Source organism: Callithrix jacchus, chromosome 7 (genome assembly GCF_049354715.1).
Source record: "Callithrix jacchus isolate 240 chromosome 7, calJac240_pri, whole genome shotgun sequence".
NCBI lineage: Eukaryota > Metazoa > Chordata > Mammalia > Primates > Cebidae > Callithrix > Callithrix jacchus.
This window is the reverse complement of record NC_133508.1, coordinates 57,649,581-57,670,844: the sequence shown is the minus strand read 5'-3', so window position 1 is coordinate 57,670,844 and position 21,264 is coordinate 57,649,581. Positions and strand designations below refer to the sequence as shown.

The 21,264-nt window shown below is 39.8% G+C and overlaps 1 protein-coding gene across 50 annotated transcripts in view; it reads left to right on the top strand.

Annotated features, from left to right (window-relative positions):
• EIF4G3 (eukaryotic translation initiation factor 4 gamma 3) overlaps positions 1-20,907 on the top strand; it is a 390,720-nt gene extending 369,813 nt beyond the window's left edge. For 41 of the 50 annotated variants that reach the window (XM_078330654.1, XM_078330661.1, XM_078330652.1 and 38 more), the window contains 7 exons: positions 1,107-1,232; positions 2,684-2,765; positions 5,119-5,217; positions 13,204-13,350; positions 14,602-14,683; positions 17,206-17,352; positions 19,890-20,907. In XM_078330654.1, the coding sequence (XP_078186780.1) occupies positions 1,107-1,232; positions 2,684-2,765; positions 5,119-5,217; positions 13,204-13,350; positions 14,602-14,683; positions 17,206-17,352; positions 19,890-20,071 (865 nt within the window). In that variant the 3' untranslated portion in view covers positions 20,072-20,907. The remainder of the gene's footprint in view (positions 1-1,106; positions 1,233-2,683; positions 2,766-5,118; positions 5,218-13,203; positions 13,351-14,601; positions 14,684-17,205; positions 17,353-19,889) is intronic. The other 9 variants (XM_078330664.1, XM_078330667.1, XM_078330666.1 and 6 more) reach the window with 1 other exon arrangement.
• The last annotated feature ends 357 nt before the right edge of the window (positions 20,908-21,264 follow it).

The following is a 21,264-nucleotide window of genomic DNA, read 5'->3' as shown; positions in this document are numbered from 1 at the left end:
GCCCAGAGTTAGGTAATATGGCCGAGCTGCAAACTGTTTTGAAGTGGCAGCTTCAGAATGGTGACCCTGCCTATAGTGGTAACTCTTTTTAAGTGAAACATTTTAGTGAGATGCAGGCCTCTGAAAAAAGGGTGGCATACTTTGGCTGGAACCTGGAACTGCAGTGGAAAAGTACACATTTTACAATTGCAGAGATCTGAAAGGGTATGAATACAAATACCACCTTCTCTTAGCCCTTCCGTTCATTCTTCCCTTTCCTTGTGACTTGCAGTTATATGTGTGTCTCCAGTTAAATTCATTTGCTCTTGTGCTTTTTAATATATTGTATGCAGAAATAATTAACACCGTCTTGAATTGTTTGTTTATGCTTCCAAATGAATAGCTATGATTTTTAGCCTACATAAGTCTGCTAGTATTTATATTCAATTTTCCTGTTTTATATTTAATTCCCATTTGCTTTACATTGAGAAATGTTTATATTGCATAGCACAAAAGCCGGAAACCATTAGCGTTTCTGTAGAGATAGAACAGTTTGCAACATGTAATAATGATGGTAATGTTAGTGATGGTGTCAGACTCTTACATCCATCCAGATTTTTCCCCATTGTAAGGTTCCTCAAGGACAAAGATTTTTGTCTTTTCTTCTATTTTCGTCAGATCTGCATTACAGTAAGTGTTTAGTCAGTGCTTTTAACTGACTCAGAGGATATGTTATTCAACTGTGGTGAATTCTTTATAGTGCAGGATTAGATGGATAGTTTTTCCCCTAGAACTTCACAGGACTGTCTTCCTTTTCATCATTTAAGGCTGTTAAATATCACCTTTATATAGAGGTATTTTCTGACCTTCCTCTGGTACCATACCTCATGTTCTTCAGAATATTAGCTTTATCTGCTAGTATGCTTTGGTCTGTTCAAGTCTTTTTTCCCCACACTAACATAAGCTCTTTGAGAATGGTAATGTGTTTACCAGTCACTTTGTGCCTAGACTGTGCCTAACATAGCAGGTGATGAATTTGTACTTCATGACTGATTTTTGATGTCTTTACTTAATCTTAACTTTTGAATTACATTTGCATACGATTTTTACCCCCTTTTCCTTTTCAGTTTTTCAGAAACTTTGGAATTGGCAGATGACATGGCCATTGATATTCCCCATATTTGGTTGTACCTTGCTGAACTGGTGACCCCCATGTTAAAAGAAGGCGGAATCTCCATGAGAGAACTTACTATGTAAGTTATACTTGTTTCTCTTGATATATCAGATAAAACTCACACTTAACTCACCTGCTAGCTCTCTAGCATAGTACTGTCCCATGATTGCCTTTGTAGACTCTTGAGTGCAGCCTGTGACTCTTGAATCTCTTTAATTTCAGTGTAAAAATGTTAAATTATGCTAGATCTGCACCTGAGACATGTTGGGGATATGATATCCCTGTGGTCTGTTGGGGGTAGTGGCGATGATATATTGGCTCCAGAATCATGTAACCAGATGACTGCTTCTAGAAGCTTAATGTTAATCTGGCTTTTGTGTCTGTCATTACATTAGTGCTATAAGTAGTTATATTTTCCCATTAGAGCTTGTTAGACTGCAGTACCCCATAATACATGCTCATGATTATAATAAAAGGAACTGAAATCTCAAGTATTCCTAGATTTGGATGTGAATGGAGAATTGATGCTACATTATATAGACGAGTGGTTCCCAAACTCTGTTCTTTGAAACACTAGTATTCCACAAAAGTTGTTAAATAGTCAGGCTTTGCACACTGTCACATGCCTTTTCTTTGAGATTAACTAAACATACTTAGCACATTAAAGTTTATGAGAATCCTATAATAAAGCAATAAATAAAAACTAGTTAGCTTTGTTTAATTTAGCATTGCCTCACTTAGAGTATAGATATCCTATGGAATACAGTTTGGGAAATACTGATTTAGACTATTTAAAAAACGGCTCCTTCTCTGTTTCATCCATAATTTCTTCCATAAAGAAAAGCTTCCTTTCTTAAAAATACTTTATAAAAGCATCACAACTCCCTGTTACATAAGGTGTTCCTCCTTTTGGCTTGAAGCAGAATTTACATAAACAAACAGATTACTGAGTCTGATCTTTGTATTGCTTCTAACACTGAAGTGGTTAAAGAAAAAGGAAAAACCGGCTGGGCACAGTGGCCCACGCCTGTGATCCCAGCACTTTGGGAGGCTGAGGTGGGTGGATCACGAGGTCAAGAGATTGAGACCATTCTGGCCAACATGGTGAAACCCCGTCTCTACTAAAAATACAAAAAATTAGCTGGACGTGGTGGCACGTGCCTGTAATCCCAGCTACTTGGGAGGCTGAGGCAGGAGAATCGCTTGAACCCAGGAGGCAGAGGTTGCAGTGAGCCGAAGGTTGTGGTGAGCCAAGAATGCATTATTAGTACTCCAGCCTGAGCAACAAGAGCGAAACTCCATCTCAAAAAAAAAAAAAAAGAATAAAAGAAAAAGGGAAAACCACGAATTCTCATGTTCCTTTTCAGGAATTTCTGCTGAAAATAACTTAGACCATGTCCTGGAGCTTTGGCTTGCCCAGTATTACTTAGGTTGCATAGTATCTGGTTTTTGGTCACACATTGTTTGCCTCTTATTCTAGAAGAGAGGATTTCTTTAGTGGTACTTAATTACTGCTCCTGTCTTTTACAGAGAATTTAGCAAACCTTTACTTCCTGTTGGAAGAGCTGGAGTCTTGCTTTCTGAAATATTGCACCTTCTATGCAAACAAATGGTAAGTGTTAAACTGAGTGCCAGCCTCTACAGCATTATTAGGAAGGGCAGTGATCTTCATCTTGGGTTGTCTGTGAATAGCTTAGGTCTCAGGGTATTAAGTAATTCCATTTTCTTTTATTCTTTGAAAGAAGAGTGAGGTCTCTGCTTCAATCCAGTTTTTTTCTGAGGTGTATTTGTCCTTCTGTGTACTAATATTCTGGGGAAACAATTATCTAATTTTGACTAGATTTGGTATAATTCTGAAGAATCTCAAGACATGTTTTATTTGTGGTTGGTAATTTTTTTCTTCCCTTGAAACAAAATGGGCATATCATTTATACATTTTAATAGATCTCAAAGAAAAGCTCCGTAGAGCTGGAGGCTGTCAGTCTGTAAAGTCTGTGGCAGGCTGTCAATTTATAAAGTGGGAAACAGATAAATCTAAACCAATAATTTCAAAAGAGTGTGGAACTGTCTGTTAGAAGTCTAAAAGGTTTGGGGAAGTGTTGTGGCATCACAAATGGGATGAAGTGTCTAAGATGACAGACGTCAAAACAAAATAGAACTCAGAAATTATGATTCTGGAGTGATTTCTGACTGATTTGCGCCTGAGCCGAAGATACTGGATGATAGATTTTAATGTTTTTATAAGCATTGATTTTTTTTAAAAGCCAGTGTTTCATTCCTCCCTCTGATACACAAATCCTTCTGTATCCCATTTGTGTGGTTGTTATTCATAAACAGTTGCACTAAATATCCTGGTCTCTAATTCTAGTTGGTTATTTGCTAATACTATTCTTGCTTAGTGGCACTAAAATTTTTACTGAACCCTAGTTTTTATGTCCAAAATGTCCTCCTCTCCAACCTACTTAACTTTAGTCCTTACCTAAAACTCACATTCTGGCCAGTGCAGTGGTTCACACCTGTAATCCCAGCAGTTTGGGAGCCCAAGGTGGGTGGATAACTTGAGGTCAGGAGTTGGAGACCAGCCTGGCCAACATGGTGAAATCCTATCTCTACTCAAAATACAAAAATTAGCCAAGCATGGTGGAAGGCATCTGTAATCCCAGCTACTTTGAGGCTGAGGCAGAGAATTGCTTGAACCTGGGAGGCAGAGGTTGTAGTGAGCCAAGATTGTGCCACTGCACTCCAGCCTGAGCAACAGAGCAAGACTGTCTCAAAATATAATAGTAATAAATAAAAATAAAACTGACATTCTTACTTTTATTTGTGGAAACAGCACATTGCTACTTCTAAATAAAACTGAATTCTCAAAGAGTGTAAGCTTTGGAGCCAGATGCCTGAGTTCAAATTCTGGTTCCGTTAAATTTTCAGCTATGCCTTGGACAAGTTACTCTATGAAGTAATTAATACATGGCTCTCAGGTGACAACTGTAGCCTCAAACCTGGCATTTTTTTTTTTTTTTCACTGTGACTTTCTTGAGATAGTGGACTTGTACCTCTTCATGTTTTTCTACCTGACAACAGCTCTTTTTTATTGTCTCTCTTGGGCTCAACCTTGTGCTTCTTGCCCTTGAAACACTTCTCATTCCTAGTTCAGGAGCAACAGTTGTCTTAAGCATCCTTATATCAGACAGCATCACTGTGGTCTGTTATGAAGAGGGAGTCTAGTGAGGCTTCTTCAGTGGCTTATTTATTTATTATTTTATATATATATATATATATATATACATATATATATATATATATATATATATATTTTTTTTTTTTTTAGAGGTGGGGTTTCACCATCTTGGCCAGGCTGGTCTTAAACTCCTGACCTTGTGATCCACCCATCTCTGCCTCCCAAAGTGCTGGGATTACAGGTGTAAGCCACGGTGCCCAGCCCTTCAGTGGTTTTAATAGCAGATACATACAGAGCTATCTAGGAAAAGACACAGTGTGGAATTTATAAACTCTATGTATTAGATTCTTTTTGATGTTTATATTTATAAATCCCAAATTACCAGTTTGTAGCTCCCCAATCACCTCATAAATGAATTATTTAACCTTAAGCAGCTGTACTTACTCACTATTATATTTATGTACATTCAGACATCTTAGTTTGAAAGTAACAAGTCCTAAGAGATTAACTCTTTATCAATGAGGGAAGGTTTGTTTGTTTTTGAGACCGAGGTGTTGCTGTGTGTGTTGCCTGAGCTAGACTTACATTCCTGGGTGAAATGTAATCTGCCCACCTCAGCCTCCCAAGTAGCTAGGACTACAGGTGTGCATGAATATGACCACTGGAAAAGTTTTGACTTTTCAGCTTTTTGGGTTCTGTACTCTTGACTTCAGGCAAATCTTTTTTTTTTTTTCCTATTTGCTCTTCCACTGTGAAAGTAAATGGATTGGGTATATCTCTATTTTAGAGCCATAAGAAAGTGGGAGCCTTATGGAGGGAGGCTGACCTCAGCTGGAAGGACTTTTTACCGGAAGGAGAAGATGTACATAATTTTCTTTTGGAGCAGGTAAGAACAAGGCTTGTGTTTTGCTGCTTGATAGTATTTCGAGGAAATGAAGATAATTTCCTTAGTATTCTAGTCATTAAAATTACATCAAAATAGGAATCTCAGTAAAGATGTCATTTTAAGTTCATGCTTTTAAAGCCACTCTAACTGTGTTGTGGTCATTAGATGATTGATCTTTCCTTCCTTCCTCTCTCCCTCCCTCCCTCCCTTTTTGAGATGGAGTTTTACTCTTGTTACCCAGGCTGGAGTGCAATGGCGTGATCTCAGCTTACCTCAACCTCCACCTCCTGGATTCAAGCAGTTCTGTCTCAGCCTCCCAAGTAGCTGGGATTACAGGCACGCACCACCACACCTGGCTAATTTTGTAACTTTAGTAGAGACAGTGTTTCTCCCTGTTGGTCAGGCTCGAACTCCTGAACTCAGGTGATCCGCCTGCCTCAGCCTCCCAAAGTGCTGGAATTACAGGCATGAGCCACTGTGCCTGGTCTAGATAATTGGTATTTAAAAAAATAAAATGTAAAAGACTTAGCAACCTATAGAAAAACAAGCTACAGAAGCAGAAATGAAGTTGACAAATAAAACAGGGTGACAGGGCCAAAGCTGCCTCTTGATTTCTGGGTCTGATGGCACACTGAAGCAGCCAGAAATTACTCTGTAGGGAATGGGGACTAGTATTACCCTTCTAAGGTAGAAGATTAGAGACAAGCTTATATAGCTTGAAACTGCACAGATAAATTAAGTGCAAGGAAATAGATGCAGCTTGTTATAGCCAGAGCCTTAGCTAGCCTGCCTACTGACTTGGTAACTAGATCCAGAAATCCACAAAGCAGAAGACCTCATGGTCAGTATAATGTGGTCCTACAAGAGGATTTTTGGGCTATTAGGTTGAGGTAACCATAAAACAAATTAGATCAAGAAAAGTAACAGAAAGAAAACATAACTCTCTTAAAACATTACTGAAAATCAGAATCCTAAAACACATGAGGAAAACTAAAGCTAAGACAGCCAACCAAATGAGGAATAAGGAGAAAAAAAATCACTGTAGGTAAAAAGGGAACAAGAATACAATCTGCAAATGACTTTAAAGTAAGTATATTATTCTGAGAAAGACATTATATTAGGTTGCTAGGAATTAGCTTTCTTTTTGGTTGTAGTCTAGAACACTGAAGAGTATTCTTGCCCCAGCAATAAGAACCTGTGTGAAGCATAACTTCTGATGTGTTGCTGAACTCAGAAGAGGTGGAAGTAATTTCCTCCAAATGGACAAAAAGAATTAGTGAGGGAGAAAAGCCAGAGATGAAACCTGAACTGTGAATAGTAATTACATGTGAAGGGCATATTGCCCAAAGGACATGCAGCCCAATGGGAAGGTGCTATTACAAATACTGCCAGATATCATGAAAAAAGTTGATTTAGTCCCAGTTCAGTATCACCTCGGCTCCCAGAAGAAGAAAATCAAAATGCTCTTTGGAGAAACATTCTCAGCTTAGGTCTCTACAAACATACATTATCTAAATATATAAGTTGATACTTGGTGTTCATTTAACATACAATGAAAGAAGTAAACATAAAAGTAAACAGACAGTAAGTAGTGGATTTAGACCCTATGTAGTTGAGGTAATGTCATTATCATTCAGAGTATAAAATAACACTATATTAAAGAGAGGAATCACAAAAATGAGCAAATGAGACTAGTCCAAATGGCTAAAGAGATTTGAAAAAAAAAAAAAAAAAAGTTTGGTGCAGTGCCTTATGCCTTTAATTTTAGCACTTTGGGAGGCTGAGGCAAGAGAATCTGTTGAAGCCAGGAGTTGGAAATCAGCCTTGGCAATATAGTGAGACCTGTCTCTACTAAAAAAAAATTAGCTGGGTGTATTGGTGCACCTGTAGTCCTAAGTTGCTCGAGAAACTGAGGCGGAAGGATCACTAGAGTCCGGTAGTTTAAGGCTGCAGTGAGAAACCATCACACCACTGCACTCCATCCTAAGAGACAGAGCGAGGACCTGTTGCAAGAACACAGAAGCAAATAAAAAAAATGCCACACACGCACACAACAAAAGTAGTAAGTAGCTATCTAAGACATTTTAGGAGATTTGGAGGAAAGAATGAGAAAATGTCTAACGTATCTAATTGGAGTCTCAGAAGGCAAATTAGACTGAATGGAAAAGAGGCAATATTTGATGAGATAGTAGTTGAGACTTCTAGAACTGATAAAATACACAAATCTATAATGAAAGCCTATATATGCCAAACAGGATAATTATATTTTAGTGAAACTGCATGATATTAAAGACAAATGATAGGTTTTAAAGAAGCTGGAAAGAGGAAGCACATTACCTACCTGCCTCCTCTCAAAAAAATAGGCACAAATCAAGAGACTTTGCAATAGCAACCATGAAAGCCAGAAGATGGTAGAATAATCTTAGAATGCTGAGAAACTAGCAGTAAATGTAGAATTCCCTGTGCAGCTAAACTAACCTTTAAGAGTTAGGACAATGCATATTGAGAAACTTAATAACGTAGTCCTACATATGCATGGGTCAAAGACGAAATCAAAAAGGATAGTAAAAACATTTTTAACTGAATATAAACAAAAGCACAACATGTCATCGATATTTAGAAAAGAAGAAAGGCTCTAAATCAATGACCTCAGCTTCAACCTTAAGAAATTAGAAAAATAAGGCCGAGTGCAATGGCTCATGCCTATAATCGCAACACTTTGGGAGGCCAAGACAGGAGGATTGCTAGAGCCCAGGGGCTCTATAGACCAGCCCAGGCAACAGAGCAGGACTCTGTCACTAAATAAATAAATAAATAAGAAAAATAAGAGCTTCAAGTAAATAGAATAAAGGAAATAATAAACATTATAAAGCAATGAAATAGAAGACTTTTTAGAGAAAAACCAGTGAAATCAAAAGCTGGTTCTCCAGGAGGCAGAGGTTGCAGTGAGCCAAGATCATGCCATTGCACTCTAGCCTGGGCAGGAGGGCGAGACTTCATCTCAAAAAAAAAAAAAAGCTGGTTCTTTGAGAAGATAAAATTGATAAACCTCTAGCCAGATTGATCAGGAAAAAAAGTTTGAAAAGAAGGTACATATTACTAATATCCGGAATGAAAGAGGTAATATCACCGTAGATTCTATACGTAAAAGTGGGTGAGAAAATTTTATGAATAATCTTTATGTCAGTAAATATACCAGCCAGGCATGGTAGGTCATGCCTATAATCCAGAGGCCAAGGCAGGCAAAACACTTGAGCCCAGGAGTTCAAGACCAGCCTGTGAAACATGGTAAAACCCCACCTTTACGAAAAATACAAAAATAAGCCAGGCATGATGGTACATGCCTGTAATCCTAGCTATTCGAGAGACTGAGGTGGGAGGACCACTTGAGCCCAGAAGGACAAGGCTACAGTGAGCCGTAATCATGCCACTACACCCCGGCCTAGACAGCAGAGTGAGACCCTGTCTTCAAAAATAAATAACTCAATCTAGTTGAAATGAATACATTTCTTTTTTTTTTTGAGTCAGAGTTTCACTCTTGTTGCCCACGCTGGAGTGCGATGGCTCGATCTTGGCTCACTGCAACCTCCGCTTCCCAGGTTCTAGGGATTCCCTGCCTCAGCCTTCCAAGTAGCTGGGATTACAGGAATGCGTCACCACGCCTGGCTAATTTTGTATTTTTAGTAGAGATGGGGTTTCACCATGTTGATCAGGCTGGTCTCGAACTTCCGACCTCAAGTGATCCATCTGCCTCGGTCTCGCAAAGTGCTGGGAATACAGGTGTGAGTCAATGCGCCTGGCCTCGTAGTCTGTATCTTTTAAGAAATTTGTGACCAGGGCTGGGTGCTGGCAAGTTCTATGCAAAATTCCCAAATTCACTAAAATTTATCAGACTTTTTTCATCATGGACTCCCCTGGTGTTGATAATGCATATATTTAACCAGACTCCACAGTTCCAAGACAGTTGGCTCTAACAGATCTTGCCAGTTCAATAGTTGTGTCAGTGGAGGGACTGATTTCCTGGAGCTTCCAGCTCCAGGCATCTAGGAAACTGGCATCACACCATTTCTAGTGCAGCTTCCTGGTGCCAGGTTGAACAATAAGGACTTAATTTTCTAAGGATTGGGGTTGTGTCTTTTAATCTGCCTGCCAGTTGACAGAGGCCAGTGCTGGGGCTGGCCATTATTTCAGCCATTTCAGGCTAAAGCAGCTTTTGAGGCTGTGACTATCAAAGTATTTAAGCAGTAGTGTTACGGGGTCTCTGGGGTGTCAGGTTTTTGGCCAGAAACCTCTGTGGTCCTGGTGCCTTTGCCTGAGTTCCTGTCATACATCCAGGAAGAATGAGGTATGCAGACAAGTGAAAGGTGAAGAAGAGTTTTATTTAGTGTTAGAACAGCTCAGAGGAGTGGGTAGCTCCTCTCAAGAGGGCAGGTTGTCCCATGGAGTGTTCAGCTCTCTGCAGAGAGGAGGCTCTGGAGAGGATAGCTCTTCTCCACAGGCAGATCATTTGGACATTTCTGCAGGTCTCTCTGAAGCTCTCAGTGGAGAGGGTAGCTCCTCTCTGCTGGCAGATGGTCTCTGCAGCTCTCAGCAGAGAAGGTACTCTTTTCTGCAGCTGGTCCTCCCATTGCCTCTGTGTCCTCTTCATCCTCTAGCCATCTATTGCCCTGCTCTGGCTGAGCCCAGGGTGTTTATGGACCTTAGAGGGGAGGAAGTACAAGCCGATTGGTCCATAGGTGGCCATGGGTGGGCCGGGAAGAGGCACTGTGAGTCCCCACTGCAGTCTGCTGGACTGACAGCCCAGTCCCCAGCCTTTAGGCCCTCCCTTGCATGAGGGTGGGTCCTTACTGGGGAACCTGCCCCCTTCCACCCAGAACTCTGTCTCCTGTTGCCATTCATGGCCCTGGGGCTTGGTCCCTACCCTGATCCAAGATCGGGGAGCAGATACCCCTGAGCCTGCTGGGACCAGGGGATCCTTCTTAGGGCACCCAAGAGTGCAGGTTGCAGAGACACTCAGGTCCTATATGCCTGGGAGGGCCGTCACAGCTGCACCCCAGAGCTCCCACCCCACAAACTCAGAAGAGGCGAGGTTTCCACTTGTCCCGGCTCCTGCCTGCTTTGTGGAGTGGGAGGCCCAGGTCTGCAGCTACGGGTCTGGCAGCTGCGACAGCACCTGGGAGGGGAGATTCTGCCTTTCCCAGCTCCCCCAAGAGCACAGAGAGGCTCGGATCCACAGCTGCAGTTTGAGTGGCTGTAACAGCACAGGGAGCTCCCATCCCAACTCAGAAGGGGCAGGGTTCCCACCGGCTCCAAGCAGTGTGCAGTCCCAGCTTCGCCTCCCGGCTACAGCGAGCATGTTGGCAGCAGCCACTGCCATCAATAGTATACCTCCATCCCTCCACCCTCTCCTTCCCCCACTTTTCTCTCACATCTCTCTTCTCCTTTCCTCTCTCCTCTCTCCTCCCTCTCCCTGTCTCTTTCTCTCTTTTTAAAATTTAATTTTTATTTTAAGGTGAGGGGTACATTTTCAGGTTTGTCATATAGGTAAACTTGTGTCATAGGGGTTTGTTGTACAGATTGTTTTGTCACCCATAAGTTAAGCCTAGTACCCATAGTTCTTTTTCCTCTCCCTCCTCCTATCTCTGCCCTCTGATAGGTTCCAGTGTGTGTTGTTCCCCTCTGTGTGTCCATGTGTTCTCATTATTTAGCTCCCACCTATAAGTGAGAAAATGCAGTATTTGGTTTTCTGTTCCTGCATTAATTTGCAAAGGATCACTTGGCCCGGGAGGTCAAGGCTGCAGTGAGCCATAATAGTGCCACTGCACTCTCACTTGGGCGAAAGAGCAAGACCCTGTCTGAATAAATGTGAGACTTCAGTTTAAAAGAAAAAAAAAGCCAGGCGCGGTGGCTCACGCCTGTAATGCCAGCACTTTGGGAGGCCGAGGAGGGTGGATCACGAGGTCAAGAGATCGAGACCATCCTGGTCAACATGGTGAAACCCCGTCTCTACTAAAAATACAAAGATTAGCTGGGCTTGGTGGTGCATGCCTGTAGTCCCAGCTACTTGGCAGGCTGAGGCAGGAGAATTGCTTAAACCCAGAAGGTGGAGGTTGCGGTGAGCCGAGATTGTGCCATTGCACTCCAATCTGGGTAACAACAGCGAAACTCCGTCTCAAAAGAAAAAAAAAAAAAAAGGAAATAATAAAGTACATATGCATATACACACATATATATAATAAAATGAATAAATAAAAATGTTTAAAGTATAGTTTGAAAAATGAGGTTGAAAAAATCTTGGTCTATATCCTGACTTTCACTTGCTTAAAGAGCTTATGTTTCATGTTGTACTTTTTTGCATATATTAGAGCATCATGGATTGGATGTATACTTAACCAATACTGAATCAGAAAAAATTGTAATATTGAGCCATGTTTCTAAAACCTTATGGAGCTGGGTGCAGTGGTACACACTAGCCTCAGTTGCTCAAGAGGCTGAGGCAGGAGGATCTTTGAGCCCCAGAGTTCAAGTCCAACCTGGCAGCATAGTGAGACCCAGACTCAAAAATAAATAAATAATAAAACCTTATTGGGAAATATCATTTAGAGCTGCTACATAAGTGGTAGAAATGGAACAATCAGATAACAGAATTTAAGATAGTGGTTTTTACTTTGTGGATTGGGGGTAGGGTATCGGACTATACCAGAATATTCAAGGGCATTAGAGAACACCTAATGTGAATAATCTTTTCATCTTTATGGTTTTTGTATAGTGAAGTTACATAAAGCAAGGCATACCTATACGCCTCATTGCTTTAGTCCCTTGAAAATGATGAATGATTTTGATTATAGATTTTTTTTTCTTATTGAGACAGGGTCTCACCCTATTGCCAGACTGGAGTGTAGTGGCACAATCACAGCTCACTGCAGCCTCGGCCTCCCATGCTTAAGCAATCCTCCCATCTCAGCCTCCTGAGTAGCTGGGACCACAGGCGCATGCCATAACACCCAGATAATTTTTGGATTTTTTTTTTTTTTTTTGGTAGAGATGGAGTTTTGCCATGTTGCCCAGGCTGGTCTCAAACTCCTGGACTCAAGCAGTCCTCCTGCCTTGGCCTCCCAAAGTGCTGGGATTACTGGCGTGAGTCACTGTACCCAACCTGATTTTTTAAAACTACATATCTAAGTGCTAAACAATTATAGCATCGTTTCTCACACTACAATCAAAATGATCATGACTTAACAAAGGCAAAACTATGGAGTTTTGAAAGCTGCTGAGTACCAATACTAATATTAAACCATAGGTTGCAGACAGAGAGTAAAATTGTACCCTTTTCTACGGCTCCTCTTCTGCCTTAAAGAGCTATGTCACAGCTAAGAGCAAGATTGAAGCTCAAGATTGTTTGCATTTAGGCATAGCCTAGAGATAATTATAGGGAGTTTATTTTCTTCCTTTTAAGATACACAGTATGAGAAGTTGGAAAAATATTCAGGAGGATAATGGACTGACAGTCTTTCAAAACTATAATACAAACAGTTTGGGCATGGTGAGTCCTGCCTGTAATCCCAGCACTTTGGGAGGCCGAGGAGGGTGGATTGTTTGAGCTCAGGAGTTCAAGACCAGCCTAGGCATCATGGCAAGACTCCTTCTCTACTAAAAATACAAAAAAAATAGCCAAGTATGGTGGTGCAAGTCTGGGGTCCCAGCTACTCAGGAGGATGAGGTGGGAGGATTGCTTGAGCCCATGATGTGGAGATTGCAGTGGGCCAAGATTGAGCCATTGCACTCCAGCTTTCGCAACAGAGCAAGACCCTGTCTCAAAAACAAACAACAACAACAACAAAACTACAAACATAAAAATAACTTCTGCTGATCATTTTAATTCCATGTAAAAGAGAAGATATAACCAATGACTTTGTTCTTCCCTCAGGATGATAATAACATAGAATTACATTAATATGTTCACATGTTCCGCCTTTTATGTTTCAGAATTTGGACTTCATAGAGTCTGACAGTCCCTGTTCCTCTGAAGCACTTTCAAAGACAGAACTGTCTGCTGAAGAGCTAAATAAGCGACTTGAAAAACTCATTATTGAGGACAAAGCGAATGATGAACAGATCTTTGACTGGGTGGAGGTATGAATACTATGTCACCTTCCCTGATACTTCTACAGGAAAGATTCTTGTGGGATCCCTTCAAGTCACATACCGATCTGTTCACTTCATGAGTTTTTAACCTTAATGAAATTAGTTTTTAAATGCTATTTTTTTTTTGCCATCCTTAGAAAGAGTAACAATTTTTTCACCACTTAAGGGGTTAAGTAATGCTTGAGATTAACCTCTAATTCACATTAAAATTAAGATGAAAAAGCAGTGTTGGCACATGTAAAAATAGTTACATGCTTCTGAGTAAGTAGTCATTAAAATACACTGCAGTTGTGGTGTCGTTCTTTTATAGATTGAGTAGATTATCTTCATATGGATTTTTTAATTGAGGAATAAAATGTTTTTAAGTGGTTATACTTTGAAGTATACAAGTACATAACACTGTATAAGTGAATGAGTAGAGGATAGGCAGTGAGAAGGACCCTGAAAAACTAAATACTGCTAATTCAAACATTTGTATATAGAACTTGCAATAGCCAAATTATTTTTCAATGAATCGGACATTTAATTTTAACAAGAATGTGCAAAAATGTGACTTGTCTGTTCGTAGTGCCAGATTGGTCCTGATTTTCAGGGGATAATTTCTCTGGTATGCAAAGGTATTTTTGTTGTTGTTGTTTTGAGATGGAGTTTTGCTCTTGTTGCCAAGGCTGGAATACAGTGGCGTGATCTCGGCTCAGTGCAGCCTCCACCTCCACATTCAAATGATTCTTCTGCCTCAGCCTCCACCCGCCACTGGGCATAGGTAATTTTTGTATTTTTAGTAGAGACAGTGTTTCACTTGTTGGCGAGGCTGGTCTCGAACTCTTGACCTCAAGTGATCCATCCTCTTTAGCCTCCTAAAGTGCTGGGATTACAGGCGTGAGCCATCACACCCACCCAGCCTGTTTTTTTTTTTTTGAGACAAGGTCTCACTCTGTCACCCAGGCTGGAGTGCTGTGGTGCAGTCATAGCTCACTGCAGCCTTGAACTCTTGGGATCAAGTAATTATCTCATCTTAGTCTCCCAGGTAGCTGGGAACACTGGCATGTGCCACCATGCCCAGCTCCTTTTTTTTTTTGTAGAGACAGGGTCTCACTATGTTGCCCAGACTGGTCTCAACTCCTAGCCTCAAGTGATCCTCCTATCTCGGCTTCCCAAAGTGTTGGGATTATCAGCATGAGCCTCTATGCCTGTCTGAGCAAGGGTATCTTTAATTGTTTTATTTCTTTTTGACTTCAGGCTAATCTAGACGAAAGCCAGATGAGTTCACCTACATTCCTTAGAGCTTTAATGACCGCCGTTTGTAAAGCAGCTATTATAGGTAAGTAACATTTCTGAAGGCAGCTCATAACATCCGAAATCCCCATTATGTCAACTACTAAGTATACAGTTTGATTTTACATTGTTTTCAAAACTTGCCCTATGTAGCATACTTTTCTGTGCACTGCCCTTTCTGTCTGTGATGCCTGGTTGTCTCAAGCATGTCTGCCTACGGAGAACCCAGATCTAAACAGCTACCGCATACCTTGCATGCTCCTTGCCTTGTTTTTTACTATATTGTATGTAAAAATTTTTCTTTACCTTTTTACCTCTAACATTCACGGCTGCCTCCTCCTTCCAATCATGAATTATAATGAATGGGTTGAATATTCTTGACCTAATTATCAGTATAGGGCTATTCTCATCAAAAAAGTGATTTTATGTAAGTACATATATGAAGGAAAAAAAATACCAACAGTTTCTCCTGTTCTTCGTTGACTTTATATGATAAGAATTTTATTGATTTCTGAATGTTAAAATGGATAGGATTTAGGGTCAGTAGAAGTCCCAAATATCCCAAGCTGTATACAATATTTAACATTATTCAATGAAGACATCTCTTTAGTTTCAGGTAGAAATTCACATTTCTATCACTGAAATGAGAAAAAAAATCAGCACAAAAGGTGTCTCAGAATTTCAACTGTCTGTATTATTTTAGAAGATAGCTTCCTGCCACTTAATTTAGCTTCAGAATTGTAATTTAAGATTTGCAGTGAATTTATTTTCAATGTTCTTTAATGAGATAAATATCAAAGCTAAGTAGAAAGTCTTCATGAAATTAAAAATCATTTTCAGTATCCATAGAACCATGATAAATAATACTTTGGTGTTTTAAAATTAGAGTTGGGAAGTCCAAAAGCTGTTTGGTTTTTGTTTTCTTGAGACATGGGGTCGCTCTGTTACCCAGGCTGGACGTGAACTTCTGAGCTTAAGCTATCCTATCACCTCAGCTTCCTGAGTAGCTGGGATTACAAGCATGAGCCATAATGCCCAGCACAAAATCTGCTTTTAAAAACAAAATTGTGTCTTAGCGATAACTTACAGATAATAAAAATCCTTATGTGTCTTGGCACTGAGGATGCTTTTCATTTCTCAGCCCCTTTTTATCATTCCTTTCCCTCTAAAGGCCTAGATGAGGTATGTTATCTTGCATTGCTACAGTTAGTTTTTATCCTAGTAATAACAAATGGTTCAAATTATTTTACCCTTCTGAAAAGATTTGTATTAAGTGTCACTCTAATTTCCTTTTCTAATGTTGCTCTTTTTTAAGTACTCACTTAAAATTCCTTCTTTATGTTTCATTTATTTCTGATTGACAAATCATAATTGTATATGTTTATGGGGTATACAATGTGATGTTTTGATATATATATCCAATGTGGAATGAGTGAATCAAATTAATTAGCATATCTATCACCTCACTTTTTTTATAAGACATTTGATTAATTTTGTTTTTGTAGTTTGTCGTAAAACCACTGTTGGCCAGGTGCGGTGGCTCATGCCTGTAATCCCAGCATTTTGGAAGTCCAAGGCAGGTGGATCACAAGGTCAGCAGTTTGAGACCAGCCTGGCCAACAGAGTGAAAACCCATCTCTACTAAAAATAAAAAAATTAGCCAGATGTGGTGGTGGGCACCTGTAGTCCCAGCTACTTGGGAGGCTGAGGTAGGAGAATCTTTTGAACCCAGGAAGCAGAGGTTGCAGTGAGCTGAGATCCCCGCCTTGCACTCCAGTCTGGGTGACAGAGCAAGTTTCCCATCTCAAAAAAAAAAAAACACTGAAACCACTATCATTGTTTCATTATAATTAAAGATAATTGTGTGTACTACTCCTGAGGGAAACCAGCATTCAAAATACATCCCCCTCGATGTTTTTTATTATTTGTGAGAGAATGTCTCATTAATAATTTCATAACATTTTGCATTTTATTTGCCTTAGACCTTCTTGCCTCCTCTTCTCTTGTAGAGCCACATGAGTCCTTTGTTCTCAGAAAATTGAAAATGAGCCAGGTGCAGTGGCTTATGTTTGTAATTCCAGCACTTTGGGAGGACAAGGCAGAAGGAATGCTTGAGCCCAGGAGTTCGAGACCAGCCTGGGCAATGTAGTGAGACCCTGTCTCTATTATTTTTAAAAAAACTAAAAAAGAATAAAAAGAAAGAGGCCAGGTGCAGTGGCTCATGCCTGTTAATCCCAGCACTTTGGGAGGCTGAGGCAGATGGATCGCCTGAGGTCAGGAGTTGGAGACAGGCTGACCGATATGGTAAAACCCTGTCTCTGCTAAAATTACACAAAAAAATTAGCCAGGCGTGGTGGTGGGTGCCTGTAGTCCCAGTTACTTGGGCGTTTGAGACAGGAGAATTACTTGAACCCGGGAGGCGGAGGTTGCAGTGAGCCAAGATTGCTCCATTACACTCCAGCCTGAGCAATGGAGGGAGACTGCCTCAAAAAGAAAGGAAAAAGAAAATTAAAGATAATTCTGTGTTAACTCCTTAAAAGTAATTCCTAGTTCTTCTATCACCTTTAGCCGACTGTTCTACCTTCAGAGTGGACACTGCTGTTATCAAGCAGAGAGTGCCGATCTTACTCAAGTACCTAGACTCAGATACAGAGAAGGAACTGCAAGCACTTTATGCACTACAAGCATCAGTAGTAAAACTTGATCAACCTGCCAGTAAGTTTATCTCATGTTACAGTTAATCCATCCAGTGAACGAGATTTATCCAAGCCAGGACTTCAGAGATGATGTAGGGTTTTGAACAATGGACAATAAAAGAATCACTAATAACAAAAACACATATAACTAACTTTAATAAATCTGACTTTGGCCAGGTACAGTGGCTCGTGCCTGTAATCCTAGCACTTTGGGAGGCCACGATGGGCGGATCACTTGAGGTCAAGAGTTCAGGACCAGCCTGGCCAACATGGTGAAACCCCATTTCCACTAAAAATACAAAAATTATCTGGGTGTGGTGGCGTGTGCCTGTAGTTCCAGCTGCTAGGGAAGCTGAGGCATGAGAACCACATGAACCTGGGAGGTGGAGGTTGCGGTGAGCCAAGATCGCACCACTGTACTCTGGCCTGGGCAAACAGAGCAAGATTCCCTCTTAAAAAAAGAAATCTGAACTTGTTATATACTTGTATGAAAAAATCACAACAAGAAAACTATTTAGATTAGGTTATTTCATCCCCATTCTAGGACAGGCCTAATAAAACTTTCTACAATGATGGAAGTACATCCATACCATTGAGTATGGTAACCATGAGCCACATATTGCAATTCTATACTTAAATATATCTGTTGTGACTTAGGAACTGAATTATTGACTTTAAATAGCCCACAATTGGCTAGTGGCTTCTATATTGGACAATGCAGATCTAGGGCATGAAAATGGTTAATAATGTCGAAGATGATACTCTAGAATCTTTAGACACCCAACAAAGACCCTAAGTATAGTGTATTTAACATGGTGTATTTACTAAGGAGTTTCAGAATAGTTTTTAGTTGTTATAATTAATTCTTGGCTAATGGAAGTAACCTGTACACTTAAATCTTAGTGATACTTAGCATTAACTAATCATTTTTATTACATCTTGAAAATTCAGTTGAAATTTGTGAAAGTGGGCAGTACATAGCTATTAGAGATAGCACTGAGGTAGTTCTTTGGTACTTCCATATTTTTGGTTTTATAAAATTCCTTCTTTCATAGTCCTGCTGAATTGCTCTGGGAGATAAAGGAAAAGATCAAAACAAATTATACTTATAATGTAATTGAAAAGACAATCTACTGTCAATCAGAGAATTGGATAATATTACCTTGACTAATATAATTACAAAGATAAATCTTTTAAAGAAAGGTTAATATGGGCCAGGCGCAGTGGCTCACGCCTGTAATCCCAACACTTTGGGAAGCCAAGGCAGATGGATCACCTGAAGTCGGGAGTTCGAGACCAGCCTGGCCAACATGGTGAAACCTCATCTCTACTAAACATATAAAATTAAGCTGGGCACAGTGGCTCACGCCTATAGTCCCAGCTACTGGGGAGGCTGAGGCAGAAGAATCACTAGAACCTAGGAGGCAGAGGTTGCAGTGAGCCAAGATCATACCATTGTACTTAAGCCTGGGCAAAAAGAGCAAAACTCCATCTCAAAAAAAAAGAAAAGGTTAATATGGCTTATGATAAACCTAATATTGATTTACATTTATTGTTTATTCTACTGCCTCCCCCCATTAATATAAATGATCAGAGAGCTGACTATAATAACTAATAAGATAATAACTTATTATTTTGATAACTATAATTCTCGGTTTTACTATGAGAGTAAAACCGAGAATTAAAATAACACAGATAGTTTGGACATTTAAAATGATAAATAACAGGCATAGTTTCACTGGATAAATCCTTTACCCATGTTTTCCATGTGAATGATCACCTCTTCATTTTTAAAACAACATTACAAGGAAGAAAAAGCATATCCTGCCTTTCCACCTGCCCCCCTCCGAATTTGTAAAAAGAATACAGTAAACTTTCAATGCAGAAAATAGTAAAAAGAAAGTAAAAATCTATTCATATTGAAATTTTGTAGTGTTTAGGTTGGGATAAACATCGTATGAAACAGCTTCACAAGTATCAGAAAATAGTTCAAATAGGGCCAGGCACAGTGGCTCATGCCTGTAATCTCAGCACTTGGGGAGGCCAGAGCAGGCGGATCACCTGAGTCAGGAGTTTGAGACCAGCCTGGCCACCATGGTGAAACCCTGTCTCTACTAAAAATATAAAAATTAGCTTAGCATGGTGGCGGGCACCTGTAATCCCAGGTACTTGGGAGGCCAAGGCAGGGAAATTGCTTAAATCCAGGAGGTGGAGGTTGCAGTGAGCCAAGATTGTACCACTGCACTCCAGCCAGGGGACAGAGAAAGATGGTCTCTCAAAAAAAAAAAAAAAAAAGTTAAAATTGAACAAAATAATAGGAATAAAAAATAATTTAGACTGCTTCAGTCTTTTTTCCCTCTTATTTAAACAAGTTGTTGGGCTGTTTCTACTATCAAGAGCAAGTATGATGAATTGCCATTATTGCTTTTTTCTGGAGGAATTAATGTGCATTTATTCAGTCATTCATTATTTTGAAATGATGAGATAGCACTGAGGTACTTTTCCTCATAACTACAGTGTCCCAAAGCTTATAGTTTATTTTCACACTCCTTGCAGATTTGTTGCGGATGTTTTTTGATTGCCTATATGATGAGGAGGTGATCTCTGAGGATGCCTTCTACAAATGGGAGAGCAGTAAGGACCCTGCAGAGCAGAATGGGAAGGGAGTGGCCCTGAAATCTGTCACCGCATTCTTCACGTGGCTGCGGGAAGCGGAAGAGGAGTCTGAAGATAACTAAAACTTCAAATACACAAAACGAAACAAAAGAAACAATTTAAGTATTTTTTTAAAAAGTTTCACGTCTTCGCCAATCACAGTGCAGCAAGGCCAATTCTCGCAGAAACCCCCACATGTGCACGAGTGGGAGAGGGAAAAGAGAAAAAAAGGTGATCATGGAGGAAAAAGGTACTGGAAAAAGTAAACTTCAAACCTTAGGGCGGGAGCACTAAAACCAAAATACATGTATTATTTATAGAAAATATTTTCTGTTTTAATCTTTTCTTTTTAAACAAGGACTCATACTTAAAAAAATGTTTAGCAAAAAAAAAAATGTTGAGAACTTTTAATTTATTTTAAGGACTGCAAATGCCAGTGTAATTTTTTAATTTGCAGTTTCTGTAAACAACTTGTATAATAGAAAAGCAGAGAAATAAATTCCCCTCCCCTTCAGATGCACCTCATGTTTGTTTTAAGGTATAGCATTTAGTTCAGATTTGAGAAAGTTTGGGGTGAACAAGGTAAGAAAGATTTATTTTTGGCATCAAATCTTTCTGCCTGCCTCTCAGCTTGCTTCAGAAAATTAAAAAATCACAATAGTAATCAAAACATACATAACATTGAAACAGAAGGAAATGCTGTGGACCACAGAACTCCAAGAATTGTTTTGAAAAAAAAAAGTGCTACCCTGGTCAAAGTACTCTTAATAATTTTGAAATCTTTAGAGCAACTTTAAGGCTTGTAAATACATAGAACAAATATTTAAAAAAACAAAAAGAAATTGACTCAATACTATTTCTTTTCACTTTGAAAATATAAAGAACAAAATAAAGACAAACATTGCAAGTTTAAAAGAAAGTAAAGTGATTTCTCCTTTGGACAGCTGCTGCATATGTGCCCATTCCTGGTGGTGCTCTCTGGCTATTTATTGTCTAATTCAAATCACTCCTGAGGGGAGAGAGATAAAACGAGAGAGAGTGTGTGTGTGCGCGTGTGCACTTGTGTGTTCATGCACATATATGTATGTATATGTCTCTACTCGCTGAAAAGGCAAGCTACTTTGTGGGTAAGGAGGGCACTTATGCTTGGGTGGGAATGCCCCTCTGGGAGTCCAGTAAAATTTATTTCCAACACTAACTAGAAATGCATTCAGGACAGCAAATCTCAGGGCAGTCATTTAGATAACCAAGTTTTCCACTATATGTATCCCGACTT